Here is a 24,689-nt window from a genome sequence, read left to right as displayed (position 1 = left end):
TCACCGTCGCCCCCTCCTCTCCCCCCCAAACCCTGGCTGTGGGTTCAGAATGTGTTGGGCCCGGGGCAGGCTCGGCCGTGGCTCCCTGGGGTGCAGTAAAGTGATAGGGCTGCGCAGGGGTCTAGGATCACCCCTGGGGAGGGAGGTCAGGGGTCGGAGTCCCGGCCCTGCCGAGTGAGGATCAGGGCCATGTTAGTCAAACATGCTTCAGGTGGGGCCGTGCTGTAGAATTCACTGCTGCTAAAGCTAGCTCGCATCTGGGTTTGTGTGTGTTTGTGTGTGTTTGTGTGTGCATTAGTTTTGCTTGTGTATCTCTTCTTTGTGTTTATTTTTGCAGCCCAAGTCAGGGGTTTTCTTCATTTATTTATTTTTTTTAATGTGGTGACTTCAGCGCCAATTTAACTTTGTTTGCAAAGAGACACGTGTGGCATGAAATTCATCATCCGTCCATGTTCGTGCTTGCACAAGGGGAAGTTTTTTCCCACTCTAAGAGTTGATAAAGTAAAAAAAAGTTATTGCAAGAGTAGGATTCAGTCATTCCATCATGTCAGTGTTTTTGTAATTACCTTCTGCGGCTGCTTAGCATTTTATTTTTATTCTCTTCACAGTTATTAGTCGTCTTATTACTGTCAGGGTTCAGATTTTACAGGACAGTAGTTTTAGACAATTTATTGATATATTCAGACAAACCTGGCTAACTTTTTAGACCCTGGCTGCTTTAGCGAGAGCTACTTTTTGGTATTACTTCTTTGTATTTATATATATTTTTGATGCAAGATGGTGGAATTTGCATGAAGAAGTTATTAAGTTATTCATATATATATAACCTCTACAAAATTTGTAGTATCAAAATACTTACTGAAAGTGAAAAATAAGAAACATAATTTCTTATGTGATCACAGACGATTTTATCCATATTGAAAATATACTGTAGGGAAAAGTTTGAATGTCTCTACTTTAAAACACATGTTTTTGTAATTAAAATGTGGACAAAAAAGAATGAAATAATCAAGTGAACAATCAAGAAGTTCATGAGATATCCACTGAGCTGGAAGACAGGCAACGATCCAGTTCACAGGCAGCAAATACGGAAGTGATTTGAGTACGAAGCCTGTCACGGGAAATTTAGTTCTTAAGAGACGCTCTAAACTTCACCTTCCATCCCTCAGCAGCTCCTAAGATGGACGGCATCAAGGTCAGACCGTCACCTGGGCTCAGACACCGGCCAAACACTGGCTCTCGGGGCTGAATAATGGGCTGTCACTAACCCCTGACCTCAGCTCAGAGTCTAAGGTGTCAGATCGATATCAGTCGAGCGCGGCGAGCGGCTCGTCTGACGGGGAGGCGTCCTGGGATGCTGAGCTGCTCTCAGAGGTTACGCTGTGCTCTGCAGGGGTGTCCGCATTCACCGGTATATGGCGTGATCATCCCCAGAATCACATGCACATATATTCATAGTGGTGTATATACACCCTAGAGTGATATGTTCCACTTCAGCAGGTGCTGATGGGACATATGTTAGTGGGGTTATTTTAACAGGACCTGCTGTGGGCCTCCTGGAGTCATGTGGCATTAGATAGCGGTTGTGTGTCTGGCCACATGTACTGCATGTACTGTGTGCTTGTCTATACACCCGCTAAGGTATGCGTTTGTCAAAAGCGCGGATTCCGTGGTTGGAGCGTTGTGTTGTAAACTGCTGTCATGGCAACCTGCACAGCCATCTTTAGCACAGACGGGGGTTTATGAGTCGCTTTGTCGGCCCCCTTGGGGTTTTACACTGACTGAATGACGGAGTCCTGCTGTGTGCGCGTTTGTGTGCGTGCGTGGATGCGTGTGTGTTGACTGACACTAACCCCATGCTGATGGCGCTGCTTTGACCTCCTTGACACCAGAATAGCATTGTCAGTAATTAACCTGCCTCATCCATGTAAGACAGGGGGAGATCTGCTTTGCACATGAGCCCCTCAGTTTGTGCGGCGCCGGAAATATTCACCTCGAAGAGTCGGGTCGCTCGAAACAAGTCATTCACGGTCTGATCTCCCGGTGTTTTATTGTAGTAAAATAGATGCACAGTGGTAAAATGAGTCTAGTGAGTTGTTTTATGGTTAAAGTTAGACGTTTTTGTAACACAAATAGGGAGACTTATTTTGTACTCAAAGTAAAAAGAAACACATGTATAACTTTTCACCAGCAGATCGTATACTGCACGTAATATTCACAGTAGAATAAATAAGATTAACACCAATTAATTTCATATAGTGATCAGTTACTAATAATAGAATATTGAATAGTTGCTTCTATATTAAAGGACACTCCTCTAATTATCACACATAATGACCAGAAAATATTGTAAGGGCCTGGGTGACATAAGTCAAAACTCAGCGGCTTTGTTGTTTTTCGTAACCCAAGCGTTCTGGGATGTCATTGACAGGGGTTGTGGGGTGGATGGGGGACAGGCACTGACTTTACAGTATGTATAACACAGCATATAAGTTTGCAAATGCATTTGACTGCCACATCAGCGCGTCAGAGGAGCAGCAAAAAAAAAGCTGAAGCCGGGTAGACTTTCATGTCTCGCACGACTCTTCAACAAGCGCCTGGCATCCATTGTAAATGTGCCGCGGCTCGTCCCTTTCTCACTGCTGGCGCCAACTCACCGTCGGGCTCTGCAAAACACCTGCACTGCAAGCTGAGACTTTTGAATCTGAAGTGGCTGTTTACCTGCATGGGTAGTAGCAGGCGCAAAGTGCTCGGCGCTTCGAGCGGCAACTTAACATTCGAGATGTCGACTTGAGTCGGTGCTGGGCAACGGTCGGTGTCCAGGAGCAACCGAGGCTAAATATTTTGCGAGCTGCCGATGAGGTAAGCCGGCGTAGGAAATGCGTAGTAAAGGCATAATAAAAGGATGAGGCTACTGGGAATATCAACATTTTCCTCAGACATGCTATGAAATTATGGAAGAAACTCTATACAGCTAATTTACTATTATTACTAATATTCTGCCAACCCAGCCATTTTTTTAAACTGTCTGCAAACACGTCACAAGAAAATATCTCTTTGCAAGGTTGTGGAAAACTACAAGAAGTGTTCCACATATGGACCTCCAGGTAGTTCTGTATGAACACACTTAGTTTCTTCCAGGAAGCTGTGCATTTAAGATGAAAAGCCTTACCTAGAGTGAATGTGTTTAGCCTACATTTAACATTTTAGTATCAGTTCTCGCAGCGAACAAGAGACAACAAGGCGTTATGTGCAAACCAGAAATATTAGAATATACGCAAAGCTATATATAACACCTTCTCTGTCTGTCTGCCTGTCTTTCTGTCTGTCGGTGTGGCACACGGCGCTGCTGCAGCCGCATCAAAGAGCGAGTTAGCGATTGGCACAGCCGGGACCACCAGGATCCATAAACAGGCCGTCCGCTCTCATTCTTCCTGCCTCTGCTTCCTCCCACACCCTCCAGCCTCTGTTGTGTTTTTTAACTATCCGAGGTGCCTTCCCACCAGCAGCAATGTGTTTTCAATCTGAGGCCAATTATTCACCTCCCCTGGTTTTGTTCCCAGCACGAAAAAAAAAAAAGTACAGAAACAGAAAAGTGTCTATACTTTAGAGAGGCTCCCTTTCCCCCCCCCCATCTCCGTGCTGTCAGCGCCCAGCCGGTCCGAGCCCTCTGGCAGACACATTATGCGTTTAAAGGTGTTCTGTGCATATGTGCGTGTTTGTGAGTCCACGGGCAGATGTGTGTATATAATTAGCCAACTAAGTAATAATGGCTTAAACTTCCCAGCGGCGGAAAGCTATGAATGATGGGACAGGTGGAGGGAGGGTGATCGAGACCTCCCAACCCCGAGGGTAAGAGGATGGATGGACCTCATCTGGTGACATCACATCACACCATCAGCACCTGAACAGCACTTTTTTGGCCCCATAAAGAGTTCCCCCTGGAGGCTGAGGCCAGGAACTGCAGACTTCCGTTACGTGTTGTGGAGGTTTTGTGGAGGAGTAAATTGAGGGACTTGATATAGAAGCAGCGTGAGGTCTGCAGTCTGTGGTTTGTGTGTTTGCGTCAGACATTATCACTGTGTGTGTGTGTGTGTTAAGACAGGAGCTTCATGTGTTCCTGTGGGCTGAAAGCATCTCTTCTGTTCTCTCTTTGTGGAATAACCCTGGGAAGCTGCCCCTCGCCTGACCCGACTGTGTTCATGAGGAAAACAACAGGGCAGCTTTATCCTCTCCTCCTCCTATTCCTCCTCCTCCTCCTCCTCCTCCTCCTCTTTACCTTCTCCGACCCTCTTGTTTAGTCCACATTCTTCTTCCTCCGTCTCCTTTCTTGCCCCTTCTCACTTTCCCTTCTTAATTTCACCATTTTTCCCATCGTCTTCCCTTTATGTGTTTTTCTCCTTGTTTTCCATCCCTCCACTTTTCTCTTTTCCACACATATTTCCTGTTCCTCTTTCCTTCCCTTTTTTCACTCCATTTTTTGTGCCGCTTCTCCATTTTTCTCCATTTTGTCTTCTTACTCTTCGGGTCCTCTTCTCCACTCCCTCTGTTCTGTTCTACCGTGCTCATCTTTTCCTCTCATCCCTTCACTTGGCTTCTCTTTTCCTTCCTTTTCACTTCCTCTGTTAGCCTCTTTGTTCCTTTGTGTCCTCCTCTCTCCTCTCCCTCCTCCTTACATCCATTCTCTACTTGTCGCTTCCCTTCCCGACTGCTATCTCCCTTTTCTGCCTCTTCTTCTCTCCTCCCTTCACTTCTCCCCTCCATTCGGAGATGTAGCCACAGTTGAGAAAGCAATCTTGAATGATTGTACAGTTTTTCTAAGACCCACTTTCAAATACAGCTTGAACTCTTTGACTTTTAATTATTCTCACATTTGTTAATTGTTGAAATGGTAGATTCCCAGATTTCCTCCTCTAGATATGAATGCTTAAATTCGTCAACTTGTGACAAGGGGGTCTGTGATGACTGTGTGGCAGATGTGTGGAGTTATTCTTGACAAAACATTAAGAAAAGTAAATACATCAAGATTTCAGTTTCCACTGGAATGTAATTCCTTGCAGCTCAGAGAGGGCTTGAAACATCACTTAGACCCTCAGGTTGGGAAATAAAATACAAACGACTTATTTACTGTGATTTCCCAAGAATTTCTTTCAGTGTTTCCTGGAAAGAGCTTTGTAACCTGGCACTCTGTAGAGAGCAAATAAAGGCAATTTTTTTTTAGTTAGAGTTTAGTGAGTTGCATTAAGTTTCTAAGGACTTGTTGATTGCCCGAGGTCACTTGCAGGAAATAAGATTAAACCACTAATGGAATAAATTAAATAGGAAAATTCCTCTGCTTAGTCCCACTCTCCCTTCTCCATCTACAACCTCTCCATGTGTTGATTTCTCTTCCAAACTGCCTCTTCCTTTCTTTACCTGTGCCAGGCTCCAGAGTGACACAAACATAACAGATGGGGATAAAGAAAGCAAACATGTGGGGGAGCGGACTGAAAGGAGGGATTAGCCGTAGATGTGTGCTTTGTTAAAAGCTCCGGTTACTGATTCATTGATAAGCCCCACTAACTGGCCGTGAGTAATTCTGCCAATCAGGGACCATTAATCCCAAAACAAATGGATTTGGGATTTAGGTGCTTTTATTTTCTTAATGGCTAATTATGACACGTTTATAACTGATGCAGAACTCTTGAACCGTGCTTTTTGTCCCCATCGTTCTTTCTGCCCCCTGCTATCAAAGCCCCAAACCCTCGATCAGCTTTCACCACCTCCTGCTGCTCGGAGCAGCGACAAAAGGAAAACACAACTGTTGAAATTGCCACGATCAGCTTAATGGCTCACTTAATAGCCTGTAACAGCAAAGCCATTTAGAGAAACAGATGAATAAATCTTGCTGGTAATGAAAATGAAGGAACCACGATGCTTAAGATTGCGAGTGCTGTTGAAGGTTTTCCGCCAAATGAATCGAGGTTTCTTTCTCACGCTTCAGTCCAGCCTAAAGTAGGAGGAAACGACTGACGCTCTCATAGTCTCGGGGATGACATTGTAGAGATCAGAGCGGAGATCAGCTGGAGAAAATCTTTGGTTAAAAGAAGAAACCAGGAGGCAGGGAGGGCTGTAATGTTGTCTATTCCTCTACATCTTGAGTCAGGCTGTGTGCTTATGGCTCTGTGTCGTATCAATAGTTCACTTGTGGCACTCACAGGCTCCATGTTGAAAACATCTGGCTCATCTGTTGGTGCTCTTTCTGTTCTCCCTGCATTGTATGGTCTTTTGCAATACAACCATCCATATGCAGCCTTTCTGCTGCACATATGCTGGCCCTGTTCACAACTGAATCTCATGCTCTGAACCATAAGACCATGAGGAAAAATAAATATAGTGTATAATCCAACACTTCTATGTAACTGGTGGAGGTAGAGCAGAGCGCAGTATTAATCAAACAAAAACTGGAGGAAGTGTGGGCAGGTCATCGATAACGCGGCTCTGTGTGGCTCCACTCTCAGACTGTACTGACCAACCAGATTCTGGCTTCAAATTTGCAAGATGGTGCCTCCTATATCCCCTGGAAAATTGTGTCAGTTTGGCCGATGCAAGGAAGTGGGTACGTATTGTCCATATTTATATACAGTCTATGTTTTGAACCCACGCAAAACAATTCTAATAAAAAATGCAGGACATGGTAGCGCGGTGCATGCAATGTGCTCCCCCGCTGCACGCGTAAAAGGAAACTATTAGCAATAAGTGTATCCACTGCAAATTCTAAAGCTTCACTGTGAACGTTTTCACTGACGACTATTGATCGATCATGCGTCACGCATATGATCCGCAGCTGACCTGAGGGGATTCCACACAGAGGCCCGTCTTCCTCAGCCATTACTGAAGGGCGGAGGGATGCTGCGGCAAACCTGCCTCCATGGGAGTGTTTGCATTGTTTTTGTCTATTGTCACATCCCACTTTTCCTGGCCCGTGGCCTTCCCTGCGAGAACGTTTGCTGTATTTATAGCAAACTTTCCAGATCATTTCCTGTACTATTTTGTGTAGCACCCTGCCGTGGTTGGTCTGTATTGATCTGTTGCAGTTCAAAGGTTTGGATAGGATCCAGACAGCCTTTTCAGCATAACTTGAAGTTTAAATGCAGCTTAGCAGCACTTAAAACGTGTAGCATTGTCATGAGGGCTTGTTTATTTTGACGACCAGAGTACATTTTCTCACTGTGCATGCTCTTTTGCTCACATATTGTCATACGCTGTTGTCGAGTTGTGATTGTGAAAGTTTAGTGATCCCGGAGTTGTATTTTAAAAAAATTACTAATGCATTGCTTGCACTAATGGATCTATCAATAAAATCGTGCAGGCATCATAAGGCAACAGGTGCAGCAGCCCCTTGCAAAATTCAACTGCACAAATGTATCCAAGAAATCTGTCCAACAATATTACTGGGAAAAAAAAAAGAATAGTGTATTATTCACATCATTGTTTTTAAAGATTAATGAACGATCCGTCAGGGAAATGAGATCCCGTCCAAGAATTTTCTTCTAGTTATGGGACTGCTCTCCAACCATATTTTTTCTCTTTGGTAATTTATCTTTTTTATTATTCTTACTTCTGCTTATATCATCGTTTTCTCTTTGCGGACTTCTCAGGTTATTCTTTTCCAGGTGGTTTTGGTTTTGTTTGCACATGTTTTGAGACCACTGCTTTTTGTGTCTCCATTCCAAAACAATGGATGCGATGTGTGCGGCGTTGAGAGCTTTCGGTTTACAAGAGCAGCCTCGTGTGCTGAGTGAACAGCTTGGACTGAAACACTGAGCAAGTGATGATAGTATGCATGTATTTCCATTAAGTGCAGAAGTCTAGACTAATCAGTCACTGGAGACTAATTCCACAATGCCTGTTGCTTCTAGAAGTAACTGATGTCAAAACATAGAGATATCTGAATACAGATAACCAGAACTGAGCGTGGTCGTCGTCACTTTTACAAACCTTTTTTCTCACCTCTCTCACAAAGGCATTAGTTAGAAGCTCTCCTTAATCCTGACTAATCTTAGCTGTTACTCTTGGATCAAGTCTGACTGACAGCCACTGACACTTACGAGGCTGAACTTAACATTTACAACTCAGTAAAGACACAGTAGGATAAAGCAGGCTATCCCACAGTGCTCCTTGCTGAGGACATGATACTGCAGAGATGGCTGACCCCTGGTAGTCATAATATCAGCAAGCTACTCTGAAACTGAGGCGATGGAAGGCCATGCTGTGCCTGCCTGGAGCCAAAGCGCTCAGCTGCTGCTGGAGGGGGAAAGAAACTGGAAGAGAAAACAAGGGCTTTGGTTTCACATTTGACCAGACTATAATTAGAGAGAGAAAAAGATTAGAATACGGCTGACAATGCCACAAGACACCCACGCAGCCTGCTATGATGCACACACACACATTTGCAAATCTTTGGCTGTTGCAAACCCAGTAGGATGGCCACTAATCCTGCAGCACATTTACAATCTGTGTAACGACAACCTGATACCCCCAGCAAGCCACGCTGATCACACACTTTCATTTATGCTACTCATGCCTCCCTAACATGTTCGTGTCAGCAGCAACAGCTGCGGCGCAACCCATCCCTCTGTGTCCCACCTGGCTTCAGATCAGCTGATTGTTACTCCTGTTCCCTCGGCCAGGAACAGGAGTAGGCGTTAGATCTGATCTGTGGCCAGCAAAGTGAAGTCAGGGCAGAGCCCCCCTGCGGCGCTCAGCCAGGTTCATCCGTATCGGATCATCAGCCTGCTGCATGCTCCAACACGGTCTCTGGCCCTGTGTCCCCTGACTGCTATCACTGTGTCAATGAACAGAGGTGGAGCATTGAAGACATCCGCAGTACGTCAGTGATACTGACCCGCAGGCCATTAGCAGCTATATAGACACAACTAGTCTAATCTGTCTCCGCTAAAAGCCTCAGAAATGAAACCTTATACGGTGCCTATGGGAATATGTGTTTCCTATCACCCTCCTCAGGAATGAATACCTGGCATATCTCGCACTTTTTTCCCTCCTTTTCCTGTCCACTCAGTTTACAGTAAACACCAGGCGAAAAACTTCTTGGGGCTGCTTCAAGGCAAGACTTGAGAACAGGCCTCGTTTTCCCAGACTCCCAGATTCCACAAGGGGCTCCTACATCAAGCTGTCATATTGGGCTAATGAAAATCTCATTCTACAGAGGGATCCTCTTAAAGCTGCTAAAGGCACATGCTAACCAGGGGATTAGCTCTGTAACGCTAAGGGACTTTAATTTCAGCACCAGCATAAGTCATCGCTGCAGAGCACTAACAGTGATATATGGCTTAGGACTGACTAGTGTTCGTCATGAGAGTTTTCTGCTGAGGCGGGTGTGTTACATTGGAACTCAGTTGAGTGTCACAAGAGGCTCTGGATGTTTGAGACTGACATTATGAGATGTTGTAAACAAAACCAGAGCAGCCGTTGCCTGGATGCATCTTTCACACTCCGGCTTCAGTTTCCAAGCATGTACGGTAACATTGTCATCGGCGGTGGCCCTGCTGAGATACCCAAAGTATAATTTCTCATTACCAAGTTTTGGAGTATATTGAAGAGCGCATCATCACATGATGGCAAGAGACTCCCCGAACAAATCAATGAGTAACTTCCTGCGCACTTAAACAGATGCTTCTGATGTACGCTTTAGCAAAGCACCGCTTCAGGGGATTTGAATGTTAAATGTGAACACAACACAACGCAGGCTGCTGCAGGGAGCATGCATGCTCAGCGTATCTTCATTAGGTAAATAAATCATTAGAAAGGTCAAGACCAGTGATCACATTTTGCTGCTGTGGGAATTGTTTTTGCATGTAAACACAAGCAAAGTCATTACCTTAACCAATAATAAAATAAGTATGTTCGTATTATCGCTGACACGAAACCTCCCCTCCCCCCTTTAATATAAGCGCAATTAAATTCAGCCATGTAGTAGTCTATGCTTCTTTGTTGTAAACGCAAATTTAGTCATGTATCTCTCAGAGATACAGTATGTTTTGGGTTAAGTGAGATTTAAAGTGGCTGTTTCGGTTTTGTGAGCTCACCATTTTTGTTGAGATTCATTGTTTATCACCAAAATATGCGCATTACTTTTGAAACATGTCTTTAAAAGTCTTTAAAAATATGTACCACTTGTCAGTTTATGTTGTAAACCTGGTAGGTAATACAACATGTTAATATGTGCATCATATTAACCAAAGCTCAAGAACAAAATAGATACCCATACTTAAAAACACTGCTCTATAGCACTCCTAGTGGTGAAAAAGTCCACTGGTCACCTTTAAGTCACAGAAACAAGGACCTAAGACTTGACTGAAAATTGTCGCCTTGTAAAAGTGAAGAAAAACGAACAATGTATTTACAGACTGTTTCTCCTATCTCCTTTTGTCTCTAGATTTTACCGAGGCGATTACCACATTGACGTCTGCATCAATGACTACCTTGACGTCTACTGTCCGCACTACGTCAGCCCGGTTTCCGATGACCGGGCCGAACGCTACGTCCTCTACATGGTGAACTACGACGGCTACAGCTCCTGCGACCACACCGCCAAGGGCTTCAAACGCTGGGAGTGCAACAGGCCTCTGTCACCGAACGGGCCGCTCAAGTTCTCGGAGAAATTCCAGCTTTTTACACCCTTCTCTTTAGGCTTTGAGTTCCGCCCTGGCAGAGAGTATTACTATATTTGTGAGTATGCACTTATCTTGCTTTATCAGAAACTATAAGGTACTTGAAGTTGGTATTGAACATAAGTAAAATGTTTCTGGACCAGTTGTTCATTTCCAAACTTTGGCTTCTTTTGTTCAGTGAAAATAAATCTCTCTCAAGGTTAGATACCAAGAAAGTTTTTATATCAGTGATGAAACTAAGGAAAATACAGTATAAACTCAGGTATTTATATCGTAATGCATACCTCACAGTATGCTAACTGGGAACTATATCAGTCGGGTGATATCACTATCATCTTGGAACAGTACACAATGATCTTCAGATTTAGCTTTACAAGTCTTTGGGATGAGGGTCATAGCAAAAGATTAGCCAAAGGGAGAAAAATGTCTCTACTGTTGAGGTGTTGCCTGATATGTCTTTTGTTGCTGACTGGCTGAGCTCAGCTTTCTCTTCCTCATGAGAAGTTTCTGGAAAACAAGCAGCCGGGAAGTCATGTTTTTATAAGTGAAGTCAGTGCCCTGCAGGGGCTCAAGAGATGGACTAAATGAGACACAGTGTGCTTCGTGTTAGATTTGAGGTATTGAGCCGACACTTGCGGTCAGGCAAGCTCTAACCGGTAACAGGACCCAGTGAAGGTAGAAGAGTCAATAGTAAGACGGTACTATTGAGGCATTACAACAAAGAAAATAAAGATAACAGACCAAAAGAGAAAGGGTATGAAATTTTTTCTCCATACTTCCCCAATAGTTCTGGTGCAGCTTTGAAACCATGTCCCCAGATCCAGAGCTGGTGTTTCTGTTAAAGCTGGCCGAAAATCAGACTTCATGCTCATCTGATCGATCTCAAAGTCTTCATTTAACCCTCGACGTACACAGGCTAAAAATCCAACTAGTTAGGTACTTCTCCTCTTCTTTCCTCACTTATTTTCTCTCCAAGCGAGTACCTGGAATCGTAACAGCGTCAAGATTGTCCTTCTGAGACTTCAACCAAATCTCAGCCTTTTTTTTTTTTTTTTTGCAATATTTTGTATTGTGATGTATTACCCGTCACCATATGTTTCTGTTAGATCTCCGTCTCAGTTGGCGAGGCTGCTTGACTCCATCGCACAAAACTGTATTGTTCAGGGAAATTGTGGTCTACTTATAGCCGTGCCAAGGAAATGTTGATGTTGTAATTCCTTGGATGTCGATGAGAAAAATCATGGATTGCCTAGTTTTTATCCATTTGTTCAGTACACGCGGAGAGGTTTTTCGTGGACTTTGATGATGATTGATCATCCAGAGAGACGGAGATAGAGACAGAGAGAAAGAAATAAAGACAGAGAGAGAGAGAGAGAGAGAGAGAGACCATCCATATGGCTTTGAGCAGTTTCAGGCCATACGGACTATCTCTTGCTGACTCAGATTGATGTCTCATCCATCAGATCCTCGTTTTTTTTTACATCTGTGAACATGGGATCTGAGAATGTGATGAAATAACAAATGACAAAGACCTCCAGGAATGTAGCAAGGCTGTATAGCGAGATCATTTCACTTACCAATATTTGTTCTCTCTCTGAGTTCTGAAGTTAGAAGATGCTGGTTTCAGAAGTATTCTTTTAAGTTTTTCAAATTAGTAAGCAGCAGTATATTTATGTTGTGTGTGTCACTTTAATTATTTTTTTTTTATTGAGAAAGTTTAGTGTGTGTGTGGGATTTCTGCGGAGAGGTTGGTGAGAAGCTTTAGCCAAATCAAAATCTTACATTGTAGCACAACAGCTGATGAATCAATCTACGGTAAAATGGATCCAGATGTTAAGCATAAACAGATTTAAAGATATTTTCCCACTAAAACATAACATTGACTTTAACCCTTTAAATGGACAAGAACAGGGACAGAGCAACATTAATGTCAATCTGAATCCATGCAATTTCAACACTTGCTCTCCTTTTAGCTCTGACTTTGGTCTCCACCAATCCTATGGGGAAATATCTGCTGCTTTGGCTTGTAAATGCTATCCCACTCGATCATGTTAGCCAAAGTGCGAGAAAACTCAAAGTCAATCGTTAAGCTGATGAATGTTCCTATAGCAGGACCTTTTTTGCTTTTAGTGACACACAAACATAGCTTTATTCTTGGCAATTGAAGATGTCTGATTTTTTTTTAACATAAGAACAAGTTCATATTTGTACGAAGTGTCACACTGCCCAATCGATCCAAAAGAAACAAAAAACAAAAAGGTTCACCACTGACTTTCAGATGAGTCAAATGTATATTTGAATTTATACCAGTGGCGGTGAAACATAGTTTTTGAGGTTTACCCTAGGAACGTATTTTTCCAGAGGGATTCTTGTTTTTTTCCCAGAATCTGAAAAGCTACCTTTGTTACAGTAAGCTGTGTTTTATCAGCTGCTGCATCAGTGTCAAATTGCGACAATAGCTGAGAGTTAATACCAGTGTTGTACATATAATATGTCTTGAGAATCTGTTAAGTGGGCATGTAAATGACATATTGCAGGGGGGGTCTCACGTCTGCTTGTCTCAGTGAAGACAGACACTCCTTTGTCCTCCTCTCTGGTGATCGTCATTTGCCCCAGGCGAGGGAGAGGGGGGGGCAGAGGGGCAGAGGGGGGTGGGGACGCGTCAAATGGATGACACCTGCAGCTGGATATGGGCCAGCTTTATGGCAGACAGACAGACAGACAGACAGCTAAGGGAAAGCTGCCCTGGTGTGGGATCAGTATGGTTCCAGAAGGTCAAAGGTCACCAAGATGACGAAGAGGTCTGAGCTGCGGGCTTCTCCTAACCTCAGAGGGCGGCATGTTTTTCTTATAGAGCTGCAGTGGAGCAGGGGAAGCCTGATCTTAATCTCAGGGGATAGAAATCCAATTTTCAGAGGAGACAGTTGAGAGTCTGGCTTTCCCTGTGTGAGGGAGATGACTGTCTCCCTGTAAAGCCTCCGTGCTTCAAACGCCCGAGTCCCGCTCCGTACAGCCAGCGCAGATCTACATCGATAATGACATGAACCCCGGCAGCAGTACGCCCCAGCAGCTCCCCTTTGGCTTCTCACGGCTGCAGCAAAGACAAAAGGCTTTGTTCCCCAAGATAAACCGATCACCACAAGGAAAACATCTGATCCCGCAGTATTTATATCAGGATCTGCCTAATTCTTCTCACAGTCACACCAAAGCCTGGCCTTTACGTGGCATCCCAGCTTGTGATCTGTGATCTGTGCCGCCAGCGCCGGCGGTGCAATCACGATGATTGCGAGTCAGGCGGCACATGACCGAATGTGTAAAAGTGTGTCTGAGCGTGTGACCGGGATGTTTACCATCGACCCGTATCCATGGCGAGGCAGCGTACGGATGACCTGACTAACACTGGTGTCTAGAGTTGCAAGCAGAGCTGGAGTTACAGTCACGGAGAAGCACGGCGGAGTTTTGCTCGGGGACAGAAAACCCAGACTCTGACCTCAGTGGCAGACATGAGAGAAAGGAAGAGAGACAGTTGTGTAATTGCGTGTGTGCTGGAATCTGCAAGGGGATGGTGGTATGGTGGGGGGGTGTAGAGAGAGGGTGAGAAAGTGAGATGGGGGAAAGATAGTGTGACACAATGTCAGAGAAAAAGGAAGCGTGGGAAGGAGAAACAAGAGCAAAAAACAGAAGGGAGGAAGAAAAGATTTTTCAGCAGCTCTAGCGCTGGAACAATTTATTAAGTTTCAGCCTTAAAAACATTTAAAGAAATACCGTAGCACAGCAACAAGTCGTCCCTAACACATCGAACATTATTCATGACTACTTGCAATGCATTCAGAATGATTCGAGTTAGTTACTACACACAAAGGAGCAGTGTTTTATCCATCTCAATGCTTTTTTTTTTTACACTGGTTTTACAAATTTAGCTTTAATACCACACCGACTGCAGCTACTGCCATCTGCTTTAGTAGCACACATCACTTTTCCTCTTGTGTGGATCTCCCCTGCTGATTGGCCACCAAATCTGGCTTGTGCATCTATGCAAATTCAGAATTCTGCACGTTTTGAGAATATAAATTTCTGCTGATCTCAGCAGCAAAATTCCGTCAAAATCTCCGTCTCTGCAAGGTCTACAGAATTGATTAGATTAAAAGCATCCTCTGCACTTCATTTCGGTTTTGTCAGCCTTTTATTTTATGTTTTTTTCAGTAAGTTATTCATAAAAATTAGGAGAGCAGCCTGTTTGTCACGGCAGCTGTTAACCGCCATGTAAGTACGTTGCCATCTAACATATGTAGTCGCTGTAACCGGTGTCTGTTTTAGCACTGAATTTATTGCCAATGCAGTGTGAAGTGTTTGTATTGTTGCCATGGTTTCCTGTAGTGTAATGTGTCTTACTTTCAGATTTAGTGACTGGAAAGAAAAAATCCTTGGTCTCTGTAGAAGAAAAGAATGCACCTTTTTGTGTTTTACAATTGTTTCAATACGCAGATTTGCTGCTTGTTCTGATTGCTCTGTGTTTTGGATCTCGGTAAATGTAATTTATTTGGCCTCGGACTGTCAGTGAAGGAATAATTTGAAGGAGGAACTCGAACTTTAGGAACTCGTGCTCGACATTGGCTATTTTTCTGAGATTAAATTAATAATTTAACCAAGAAATGATCAAGAGACAATATAGGGATTCTTAGTTGCAGCCCTCATCTTAATAAATTCATCAGATTAATAAAATGTTTTGAATGGGATTTTGGAACAATGTTTCTTTCTCTCTCTCTCTCTGTCTAGACGTTCCGTGCAAGAGTGCAAAAGTGCTCTTTTTTTAGGGATAAGAAAAAGCCAGAGAGTGATAACGATAGCCAAGGACAGCCAGATAAAAAAGCATGAGACACAGACAAAGAATGACAGAGTCAGAGTTAGGCCAGTTGAGTTGAGTCGAGTTTAGTGCCGTTCCAGCCACCGTCGGGGTGTAAGTTACTTGATACCCGCTGACACAGACAGAAGCAGCGTGATTGACAGCGTTTCTCTCTCGTTTATTTCCTCCCTCTGCCGCTTCACTTCCAATATTCCTCTCATGGTAAACTTTAAAGATGATTTCTATCTCCTGTCACAGCCGCACGGCATCTGATAAAGTTCCTTTTGAAATAAGAGCCTGAGTCATCTGCAGCAGTGGAAACACTGACATGGTTTACTTTTATCGGGAATTTACCGCTGGGCCAGAATCCATCATCACACGGAGCGTCTGGGTGATAGCGTCTGCAGACAGAGCACGGACACGTCTACGTACAGATGAACACACTCGGGGAAAAGCACGTCCCGCACATAAATGCACGTGCTCGACACACACTTTCAGGACAGTGTGTGCGTGTGTGTCTGTGTGGTCAGATCAAGAGCAGTTTGAGACACTTGACGGGCAACGGGAAATGACAGATGTCACAATGCTGAAACACGTGAGGACAAGTCGGAGAGAGAGAAAAAAAGTACTGTGGGATGAAGATAAGAACAGACAAAACGTAAAAATACCCCCAGTATCACTAAAGCAAAACAATCGCAGCAACCGCCCCCACCACCACCAAAAAAAAAACGTCTTTAATTTGTCTTTCTCCGTCAGGAAACAGAGGAAATGAGATTTAGTAGGCGAGCGCAACAGTATACCACACATCTGCAGAAACGACCAAAGCCAGTGACCAAATTAGACTTGGAAATGTACGGTTGACATTGACATAAAATGTGAACACTTATACATCAGGATGAGAGAGAGTTCAGACAGCGAGATAAAGCCTGCATTTAAAGGGAGAAGTCGGGTGAAGTTGCCTTTTTAGAAACAGATGAGGTGATCGTGAAAAGTCCCATACGCACCTACTGGTCACCATTTCAGGACAGGAAGTTGTCAGATTTTGCCATAGATAGTGTCATGAAATTAGTTATCATACAACAGCCATCATATCACAGGTGGATCTATTTTGTAGTTAAATCTAATGTCTGCCAATGAGTTGACACACTGGATCAACATTACCGGTGACCCTACACAAACTTGAGGTAAAAAGATTTGACCACAGGATTGTTTGCATTTAATATTGCTTATATGAAACAAGCTCTGAGGATACGAGGGTTACAACACTGATATGAAAGCCATGTGTTTTTCTTCCATAGCAAACTTTGATATTTTTTACGGAAACTTTTTTTCCCCCCACATGACAGAAGAAGCCAAACTCCTCAAATATTAAACCAGAAAAAAATGTAATACCCACAAAGACCTTTGGCTAAAGACAAAGAGAAAGGGCAAGCTTCAGTTTTCTTCTGTGGAATGAATGACATAACCTTCATAATACTAATAGAGGCACAGACTGCAGAAGGAATGTACAGGTGTACAAATCAATTCAAGATGAGTTCACAGCATGCATCCATACCTCTCTTTAAGAGTGGCAGGTGCTCATAATATTTAGAAGACCTTGAAGGACCAGATTCCGTAAGAAATGAACTAGGCCCAGCTTTCCATCATCATTAAGATCATTGATTAAGATGAGGACTAGATTGACAAAGATATTTTAATATGTACTGTACAATTGAATGCAATGTATTTGAAGTTTCATTGTTTCCTAACTCTTTGCGACGTGTCCACAGCCTCCATCACTGACGACAAAGGAAGGAGGAGCTGCCTTCGGCTCAAAGTCTTCGTCAGGCCTCAAAGTGAGTCACGGATTGTTGTGTCTGCTCTGCCCAGTTTTCCATTCTGTTGTGCACCAGCTAGCAATCAGCCTGCGGACGAGTGACGTTTGACTTGTCTAATCTTCACATCTCCTCTCTCCTCTTTGTTTTTCAAAGACAATTGTGTGAAAAACTCCGGGAGCACGCAGGAAGGGGTCGATTTTGACGACAACAGTCACAACTCCCTAGAACCCAGAGGTTGGTGGGAATATAGAGTCTTTAACATTTGTGTGTGCATTACGTAGGGCAGAACAATGTGGGATCAGGATAGATTATTCTGAATATTAATTGCCCGTAACCACTAAATCTGCTGATTTCATTTTTGCAACAAATGTGTAATTTCGTGTCATAAGTTCATACTGCGACTAGATTTCAACCAGGTTTGGGCTTCTACCAATCAGCTAGGTCCTCATTGCAGTTGGGTGAATTGCCTCTTCTGTTCATTAATGCCCGGTATATGCCTTAGACGATACTTTCGATAAATTATGCTTATCCCCATTTTTGACAAGAGTAAGACATGAATAGTATCGTCTTCTCACATATCAGTTAAATAGAAAGCTGGCGCGACTAGCCAGTTAGCTTAGCCAAGCATAGCGTAAATCCTGGAAGCAAGAGGATAAAGCTAGCTAGATATGTTTAGTGCTAACTAGTTAAAAAAAAAATGTTCATAAGGTCATAAGCTCCACCCCCTCCATTTTTTTCAAGGATGATTTCTGTCATTTTACGTAGTTAATATAATGAAGCTGCATACTGAAGTGTCCATTTTTCTAATAAACTGGTTTTAGTTAGTTATTTGACTCTACAGAAACAGGATGTGACTCCTGATGACTACAAGTTGCCATGCCAACTGCTCCATAAAGTTCCACAGGACCATGAGAGTGGGAAAAAAATAAAGTGTATAATGTAACATTTCTTGTAACTGGTGGAGGTAGAGCAGAGTGCAGTATTAATCAGACAAAAACGGCAGAATTGTGGGCGGATCATTGATACCACGGCTCCTCATGGCTCCACTCTCTGACCGTACTGAGCAGACTCTGGCTCTAGACTAGCGAAAATAGCATCAATTTGGCCATTGCAAAGAAAACGTGAATGCGTTGTCCATGTTTATGTACGGTCTATGTTTAAAAATGGCGGGACTTCCTCAATTGAAGTGGCTGCAGCAGTTCCTTGAATGGCCACTTGAGGCTGGCTCCAAAAGTGAGTCAATCAGAGGCCTTTATGTCAAAAAGCCCAAAACACACACACAAAAAAATGTTTTGGTCTCTGTAGCTAGTTTCTTCTTTCATGACAACTGCAGAGGGGGTTAGTATTTGTATAACTCAATCATTTAAATATATAATAAACTTTATATTTATGCATAATTAAGGGAGGGACCGCTTTGAGTGACAGCCTCATGGTGTCGTCTTACGCAGCATCATCAGCCTCAGCTTCCCTCACACTCTATGATTTTCCAGCTTTTCAGAAAAACTATTCATCTTTATACTGTATAGAGTCAGTGGCTGAATGTGACTGCAAGATTCAAGGGAGTTACTATGTATAACCAAGACATAATATTGTCTTTTTGCTAAGTTTTGTTTTCAGTCTGCTGCTAATGATCCTTATTTTTCTCTCTCTCTCTCTCCCTCATCAGACGGCATCAGTCACGAGTCACCAGAGCCGGCGAGAAGGGACGTGAACTCTGCCGGTCGGCACCAGACTTCAGTCCTCCTGCTCAGCTTTTCCCTCATGCTCCTAGCCGCCATCTTCTCTTTATAGCGCCCAGTCGCAGAAATTCCCCCCAGGAACTGACTGTCCTGATTGGACCACAGGCCACTCTACCCCGCTACCCCTCCCCTCAAGGAGCACTTTTTTTGAAAAAAGGACAAAAACACTGACAATCTCTCCACGTGAAAGGAGAGAGGAAAGGACTTCGACACCGAAGCCTTTGTTGCTTTTTGACTTTGTAAAATGCCAACTAGTGTGATTCCCGACTCTCCGGCAGGTGCTGAAGGCCGAGGCACCCCGAGGTAAAAGCGTCTCTTACCTGTCCGCCTCGCTACCAGTCACAGTGTGCAGATATTACGCCACTTATTTGTGTTTAAGACGAGCACACAAACATACTTTTAACCATATAAACCCACAGAACACGATCTACACAATCCTTAGCTCAAACAAGCACAGCAGGATCCCTCAAAAGTTTACAGACCTTAAAACATTTTTGTGTTCAGGAACATCACGTAACCCCCGACATTAACATGATTTAATTGCACCTCAAAGCGGGAGAGGTTTCAGACCAGAGCGACACATCGTGCGCGGGCCAGCAGGAAGGAAAACAAGAAAGGATGCTGTTGCTGGGCGACTGTTGCTAGGACGCGTAGGGGGCAAGAGGCGGGCCTTTGATGACTTAACCTTCCTCTCAGGTTAAAAAGAATGCATTGTCTGAGACTGTGGAAGACACTTGTTGAGAGAAAATTTGAAGAAGCACTCATCTTTTAGTGTTCGGATAGGGGCAAGTTAATGATCGATTAATGTATTTGTGTCTTTTTTTTTCTCTTTTTCTTTTTTAATGAATCACGTAATACAATTGTAGCAGCCAACACGGGTGTACAGTAAAATATTTGAACGGAGCGTAGAAGTTGATATGGTATTTTGCCAGGCGAAATGTATTTTCCTATTTATTGTGAAGTCCTTGTGCTTTTTTTTTTCCTTTTTCAGTTTAGTCTGTAAGTGCAGTAGAAAGGCAATAAAAAACAAATACTCATTAAATTAGTTCATATTACACACCGTTCATTTGATTTAAAGAAAAAAAAAACAAGTTTGTTTGGACTGATTGCCCATGATAGTTTTTAATTATTTAAAAAAAAAAAAGTCCAGAAAGGAAAAAAAAAAAAAAGGAGATACTGATGTGGTATCAGGGTGTAGAAATCGTAGAATATTTGTGTTTGGAATCTGTCATTAACGAATGTCACAAATGTAGTTTTACTGTTACACTATTGTTTTTGTGGATCACTGTCATAACACACGACAATTGTAAATAGAGGCGAATTTTCTACAAAGTTCAGGGATGTGTCCATGCCTAACCTAACATGTGGTGAAAAGGAGGGACTCTCCTCCTTGAATAAAGCGAAAGTTTTCTGCGGCTAAAAGACCTTTCAGCGACGGAGTGAGCGAGCTGAGAGACAGGTGGTAGTGTAGCACGTAGGGCGGTTTGCCCTCTCTGATGTCGTCTAAAGTGGCGTCTGTACAGAAACTGTACCAGGGGGCACCCTCATACCGGCTATTTCTGGAATGAAAAATCGACCACCAGGGGAGATGGAAACAAACAGAGTGAGGTGTCCTGTTCTCTCGGGGCAAACTGAAACTCTGCCCGTAGCGGACCAGAGAGGGGAAAGAGGAGGAGAGTAAGATCGTGAAGCTTTGTAGTACTCCTGCTAAGATCAATACTCTTCTCTTTTTTTCTTTTTTTTAAGGATTCATATTCATTCAAACGAAAAAGCCCTGCTAATTTTAAAACTGAAAACATGTAGTACCTGCACGATGTCACAGTGTGAAGGAATATTAGGACCACTGTTGATGAAAATTAAACTGATAATGAGATTAAAACAATAAAAAAGGAGAAGTTTTTAAAAAAATAAATCAATAAAGTCAAGACATTTAATAAAATGTCACATTAAAAAGGGAATTCTAGCAACAATTTAGGAATATGAGACACAAATGTTAACACTACTCATTTTAGGAGAAATGTTTTATCACATTAAGTGATTAAGGGGTGACATTTCATTTCAAAAAGCCATTTTACAGTGAAATAACATGACAATATGAGATAGAGTTATAGTTTTATTAATAAAATCCTATTTATACAAGACAAATGCCAATTATAATGGAAGGACACAATGAGATCAGAGTAATCTAATGTCTAGTAGTCAGAATATTATGGAATAAACTTATTTTAAAGTCATTTTACAAGTAAAAATAGAAGAACAAAGACTTTTAACAGTGGCCTTAATACTGCATCACTGTACAGAGACAGGCCAGGGTCAGAGAGGAACATGTGTCGTACATTGCTTCCTTAAAGGGCCACGCCATCTTAGCTACTTGTTATATTTTCCCTGCCTGGCAAATCCAAATTCCACACCTTAATAGGTATGCCGAAGTCAATGCGAGTGCCCCCGTCGTTACGATACTGCTTTTTATTTGGTGAAAGTAAAATCGTCATCTTCCCTCGGTGGCCTCAGTAAGGATCATCTCTGACTCAGCATGAATTCATTATTCTGAATAGCTCTGCATTAAGCGATCTCTGATTACTTTACTTGCTCCTTTTGCCCCGGCATGGCGGTGCGTCACTTGTCTCGGTGTGAAATAAAAAAAAAAAAGGAAAAAAAAGAAAATGTCATTAAATCCAAGCTGAGAGTGCGAGGAGAGGAGCTCCGAGGGTAACAAGATTACGCTTTTAGTTGGAAGAGATGAAGTAGCCCACAAATTCCCAATCTGAGGTAACGATTTGTTCATTTCAGTGCCTCAAATGAAGTCACCTGAGCTCCTGAAGGAGGCATTTTTAAATGTTGACGCCTGACGCCCATCAGCCTCTGTACACCTTAACTCAGCCATCATGAATAGTCTGCTGATATCCTAACAGCCAAGCAACGTTGAGATAAAACTATTAATTTTGTGGATACCGTGTATCCAACAGTTAGTCCCTAGTAACATACAGTGTTAACTTCTTTCTGCTTTGTTCCCCCCCACACGTCTTTTTAAAGGGCGATTTAACTGACACATTAATGTTCTTAGCAAGAAAAAAAAAAAGGTTTGATACAATAAATGCTGAATTTCATTTTGTATGTATTTTATATGAAACAGGAAAAAAAATAAACAGGATCAACATTGCATCTGCAAACGTGGCACATATCAAACAAGCAGTACGGCTGGGTTACAATCATGACTCAAAGGGGCCTGAAGAAAGAACAGATGGATCTGTGTTCCTTTCCTTTTTTAAAAAAAAAAAAAAAAGCAAACAACTGGTCTTGTTTATTGTATTGTTGCATCCAAAGTGTCTTTAAGGTGCAGGATGTTCTTTATTTCCATTCGTGGAGTTCTGCTTATCTTCACCTGCAGCTGTTTCCGAGCCGAGCTGCGGCTGCGATCACTGTTAGCGGCGGCCGGCGCGATTGACTTTTCGTTGGCGCGAAAGCTCGACGTGTTCGTGGCGGAGGAAGAAAGTCTGTTTTCCGCGTTAAAATTCTGATGTTTCATGTGCTTTTGAACGAACTCTGCTACAAGGAGGGTGGGTAACAGGGACTAAGGACTTCTTCACCCAGTGTTGGTACCACGTAGCCTGAAGCTAACACCACTGTGTCCCTGGTTTTCAGCGTCTGTTCTTCATCCTCTGTATCTAACAACGGATGTGTGCTTTTGTCAGTGCATCTAGCAGTGGGAAACTTTTGTAACTACGGCCACAACTGTGCTTTTTTCCCCCCAAACTAGAAATGGATGTGCCACCAAAACTGCACATTTCTTTTAACATTGTAGTAACTGTACCTTGTGCCTATATGAGTCCCATCTTCTCCTGTACTCATCTGAACTACTCCTGTCTGTTTTCTGCTCAACCCCTCACTAGACTTTTCTACAAAAAGGCCATTTCTATGTAAATACACGTGTTGGAGCAGCTATGACTAACTAAAACAAACGAAAAAAAAAAAAAAAAAAGATTTAATAAATATTTCTTTGTCGTTGTAATTGCCGTGTCTGATCTGTTTTATTTAACCGCCACGCACACGATGAACCGCTCGCGAAACGGAGAGAGCATCAAAAAGGCGCGAAGCCCCCGTCGGAGCAGCCCGAGCGAGCGCCGAGTGTTTGTCTTGGTTGTGACTCCGTGTATAATCACGCAGGAGTGCAGGGGAAGTGAGTGAACAGCTGTTTCTCTGTAATCTGGAGGTAATTCACGCGCTGAAAAAACAAAAACAGAAACAGCTCCAATTAATCTTGCGGGAATGTGCAGCGCTTCGGGGGAGCTCTGCCAAGAAACCTTCGTCTCACACGCTCTTTTGCTCCTCGCTCCGCTCTGCCTCTCCTGCTGTCTGCTTCAATTTCTCACTCTCTGACTTACTCTCAGCCTCTCTCTCCGTCCCTCCGTTTCTAACCAACCTTTTATCTGAAATGACAACTTAAAGAAGTCTTTTCATAGCATTCAGGCCGTGTTGTCACAAACAGAATTACAGCTAGATGAGAACATGTAGGCGTTTTGGGCAAACCTTTTATCAACAGTAGCGAAAGATCAGCTGAGGTGTCGGAATCAAAGCGTGCTTTCAGAAGAGGCTTGTAACTTGGTCACATCATTAGGGACCAAACCAAACAGCTTAATCATGAGGCATTGAAGACATCTCTTTTTCAGAGGCGGCTTCATGCAAAATGTGCGAACTACTGGAGTGTACCCAAAGAACCCAAAAAGAATCATTCCAACTGTCTGTAGATTATTACATCCTATGCAAAAGAACACAAACGTTGAGAATAGCATGACACGCCATCATTGCAGTATGCACGTGATCAGGTAATTTAATCGATTAACAACTAGAAGCCAAAATAATTTGCTTCTGCTTCAAAGACAAATGAATTGCAAAAATCTAAACACTTAATTTTCTCCTGTGCTCAGTGCATGATCAGAGTTGACAGACCATACGGACCAAGTCACTGGATATGCTGACAAACACAAAAAAGTGAGACCACACCTGACCCAGCTAAGATCTCTACACTGAGAATAATGTGTAAAAAAAAAAACAAAAAAAAAAACTGTGGCATGTCCCTTTGAATGCATGCAGCAATGTTACAGTAAAGCAAAAAACTTATGCAGTTTCAAGATAAGCTCTGCATTTGAAACTTCACTCATTCAAATGCTAAGATGAATTTTTTGTACAGTGCTGTGTAATAAGCGTACAGGCTCCATTGGGCAAAGAAAGGACTGAGAGAAAGTGTTGCATTCATTTCTGTTTAACTCCAAATTGCAAAGACAAATAAAATTTTTAGCTTCCAGATCACAGATCAGGTTTTCGATTTGCTTTTCATCATTTGGTGTAAATTTATGCGAGGCTCAAACAAAAACAGAAGTCGAACACCTTTCAAAATTACATTTTTAATTGTTTTACTAATACACCTGCACTTCAGACATTAGCTGTTCTGACCTTTTGAGAGCTCCTGCCTCCCGTTGTTATGGAAACTCATCAACTCACTGATTGATAGACCTCCTCTGCCATCTACGGAATTATGCCGCTAATATATTCAAATGTGAGCGAAGCATAACAGCTTGCACCTGTTCCTTTAACCGTGAGCAGTTTCCATTATTGTGTC

General features: G+C 42.8%; 1 protein-coding gene across 1 annotated transcript in view; it reads left to right on the top strand.

Moving 5' to 3' along the window:
- LOC311507979 (ephrin-A5b-like) overlaps window positions 1-23,132 on the top strand; it is a 72,626-nt gene extending 49,494 nt beyond the window's left edge. Inside the window, exons 2-5 of the mRNA XM_084572559.1 lie at window positions 10,439-10,731; window positions 17,286-17,351; window positions 17,487-17,567; window positions 19,000-23,132. Of these exons, the coding sequence (XP_084428685.1) occupies window positions 10,439-10,731; window positions 17,286-17,351; window positions 17,487-17,567; window positions 19,000-19,124 (565 nt within the window). The 3' untranslated portion in view covers window positions 19,125-23,132. The remainder of the gene's footprint in view (window positions 1-10,438; window positions 10,732-17,285; window positions 17,352-17,486; window positions 17,568-18,999) is intronic.
- The last annotated feature ends 1,557 nt before the right edge of the window (window positions 23,133-24,689 follow it).

This window comes from Chelon labrosus (assembly GCF_963514085.1).
Source record: "Chelon labrosus genome assembly, chromosome: 22".
Classification (NCBI taxonomy): domain Eukaryota; kingdom Metazoa; phylum Chordata; class Actinopteri; order Mugiliformes; family Mugilidae; genus Chelon; species Chelon labrosus.
Note: the sequence above shows the minus strand (reverse complement) of the source record. Positions and strands in the feature narration are given on the sequence as shown.